The 2,956-nt window shown below is 35.5% G+C and overlaps 1 protein-coding gene across 2 annotated transcripts in view; it reads right to left on the bottom strand.

Annotated features, from left to right (window-relative positions):
- The window catches only part of brinp1 (bone morphogenetic protein/retinoic acid inducible neural-specific 1), a gene marked incomplete in the record, with an annotated part of 117,023 nt that overhangs the window by 31,116 nt on the left and 82,951 nt on the right, over positions 1-2,956 (bottom strand). For both annotated transcript variants that reach the window (XM_014009384.1, XM_014009385.1), the window contains 1 exon segment: positions 1,926-2,095. In XM_014009384.1, coding sequence (XP_013864838.1) covers positions 1,926-2,095 — 170 coding nt within the window.

Genomic DNA, 2,956 nt, shown 5'->3' with positions numbered 1-2,956 from the left:
ATATAATGGTGTTTTGAAAATTTATTGCCTACCTAAAGGACAGCAGTGGTTTTCTTTTAGCAAAGCAAGACATCAATGTTGTTGCCATCAGCATAAATGTTGAAAAAAAAAGGAGAAGAGGCATGTTGGTGTGAGGGGAGTCATGTAAATGCTGTAAAGTAAAGTTGTTAGTCAAGTTAACATTTACTGAAACAATGCATCTGAGGAATGGCTCTGCACACTCGTGCTTACTTCCATGCTATTAATCTATTTAGTTGTTTATTGATTGATTGTGTGTTAATGGTAATTCCAATGCACCCACTGGCAGGAAAACATGACGCGTGTGAACAAGGTCACAGCAGACAAGGAACATTTTCATGGATCCCCAAGCAAAAAATATATATACTTACCATTATAAAAACATAAAAAGAAAACATTTATATTTGGTATTTACATCATATGGTTGACATATTTGTAAATCTTAATGCATTCTTGGAATTATATGTTGATGTTAAAATGTAGCTTCAATGTGTCTTCAAAGGTAAATATCTCCAAAATGTAATATAGTTACTTAAAAGCTACACTATATGCTGTTTAACATAGTTAAATAAATTTTACATTTTTAAATTTGTGTGATGTGATCACACTCACTGTAATAACTTATAAAGTTGAGAAAAATAATTATTTTGATTGAGCTGTTTGTTTCTGTGTTCATGCTGAAACAAGAACCTGCTTACTCTTATGACTTTCCCTCTTTGTGTGAAGCACGAATCACTGCTTGGTTTAATTACTCAAACACGGTCACAAGAGAGGGATATTTCCTAACTTTGGCCTATTTGGTTTTACTTGATGTTATTTATACTTTAGAAATGCTGTTCACAGCTTCCAACTCCTCAGTGTCTATGGACAAATCAGATTGTGATGTACAGCAGTGGGAAAGCAGTGGCAGTCACAGCACTATTAGGAACACTGTGTAAAAGTGTATGATCAAAGTAGCTATATTTCTATTTCATCTGCAAGTTTTTCTTTTTTATACCCACTACAGCAAAGTACCACAAGTGTAAAGTGTGTTAATATAGTAGGTATCTATATCAAACTATAATATCTGACCCAATTTTACCATACACGAATTGACTGATGTCTATTTTTTTTCTGYTTGTTTTTCATTTTATTTGCAGGATGTACCATCTGTCACCAGTGGTAGTGAAACATGTTTAGCGAAGTGACAGAACACTCAGATAAATGGATTTATGAGAAGAGTGAAYGTAGAGTTCTGGCCAGCAATTGCTTATTAACTGTTTCCTCTCATTAGCGAACACCAGTGCAGTGTCTTGTGCAGGAAAGTTGGGTGTAATAAATGTTTTCAAGGAAAGACCTGAGCTGAGAGCGCAGACAGTTGAAGACATTTATCTACACTGCTTCCTGGCTTTGCACCACTTCAAATTTCCTCTAACCTTTAATGTGCACATGTGAAAGTAGAACTTCTTGAAGAAATACAAATTGCATGCCATTGTACATGCCAACGTTTTAAACATAGTTCTTGTGTGGCTTGTTAGTGCTCAAAGCATGTGTCGGGGACAAATCTCAGCTACTACCATAGAAAGTTTAAACACAAGTTTGGTGAAAATGGCTTTATGGGAGGTTATATTCACTTTTGTGTTGGCAAAGGTCAATTACAACAGCTTTGGTGGCCATCTTGAATCCAGTTGACTTCAAAGATAATGTAGATGAAATATTTTGCTAACAGACAAACATACAGCTGCACACACAGTAGTTATGATTTGTAAATGCCGTATGAAACTAATAAAATTAATTGAAACCAAATACATCCTACACAACATCTTTTTGTTTTCCTTATTTTACCCTTTTTTAACTACTGCAAATACACTACAGCCTTCTCAGGTCCAAAAAATGTGTTTTTAAGTGCATGTTGAAAATATACCAACCTTGATAGCATTGGTAGAAATCTGGATCTCATGCAACTTCCTCATCGTGCCATCACGGTCAATGAAGTAGGATGAGGCCAGCTGATGGAGGGCTTCTACATTCTGGGTAGCGTTTGCAAGCTTTCTRTCCAGCTTGTTCTTTGCCAGGTACATAGTCAGTGCCTCCTCCCCTGCAAGTATTAAAAAGGTATTTTGATCAGCAATAGTCATTTTGCTTTTATCAGGAAAAAATTATAAGTTATCCATGTTTCAGYAGAATAAATCATTTTCATGTGTGATTGTGTACTGACCAAATAATGTAAGAGTACCTCAGATATTTTATTTGTCAAAAAAATTTAATTCAGTTTTATCTGACCTGCCAAAGAGTTCAAAACATAACGGATAAGAATGAGGAGTGAATACCGCAGCAAGCAGTTTTATCTTGAGAAACTGGATGCCCCAGTTTTCCAGGAACAGCTTCCATATTTGCTGCTTTATCCTTCACTGGCACCATCCCCAGACATGTCCCTGGATTTACTCCTATTGAGATTGCATTATTTCCAAAAGAGGTCTGGTGAGATGGATTTTTTCTTCTACAACAATWTCAAAGGAATTTTATCCTTTAGTGGACTACATAGCATACCTAGGAGTTTTTTTTTTTTTAGTCTTTGCAATTATCCCATGAGGTATTAAAACATGTACAATGCAAACATTCAACAATTTACAAGCGGACTGCATCTACTTCGTGGTAATGTAGCATTGCATTATGTGTTCATGGATTACTGTTAGTCACTGRTTTACATTCAAAGATGCATGCTAATGGTGTAATGATTGTGGAGGTCCCAACTTATGTTTTTTAAAATTTATCTCCTTACATTAGTAACAAAAAATAGCGGCGATTTAATGATACAGTATATGGACATGAAGGAAATAAACAATATAGGTTCCTACTGCATTCAGCAACATAATGTTCTTTGGTTGGGGGTGAAGTTTTGCTTCAAGTAGAGGAGTTCAAGTATCTTGAGGTAATTGTTCACGAGTGAGGGAAGAAT

Source organism: Austrofundulus limnaeus, unplaced genomic scaffold (assembly GCF_001266775.1).
Source record: "Austrofundulus limnaeus strain Quisiro unplaced genomic scaffold, Austrofundulus_limnaeus-1.0 Scaffold57, whole genome shotgun sequence".
In the NCBI taxonomy this organism is placed as follows: domain Eukaryota; kingdom Metazoa; phylum Chordata; class Actinopteri; order Cyprinodontiformes; family Rivulidae; genus Austrofundulus; species Austrofundulus limnaeus.
The sequence above is the reverse complement of the archived record's forward strand: the minus strand, read 5'-3'. Positions and strand labels throughout refer to the sequence as shown.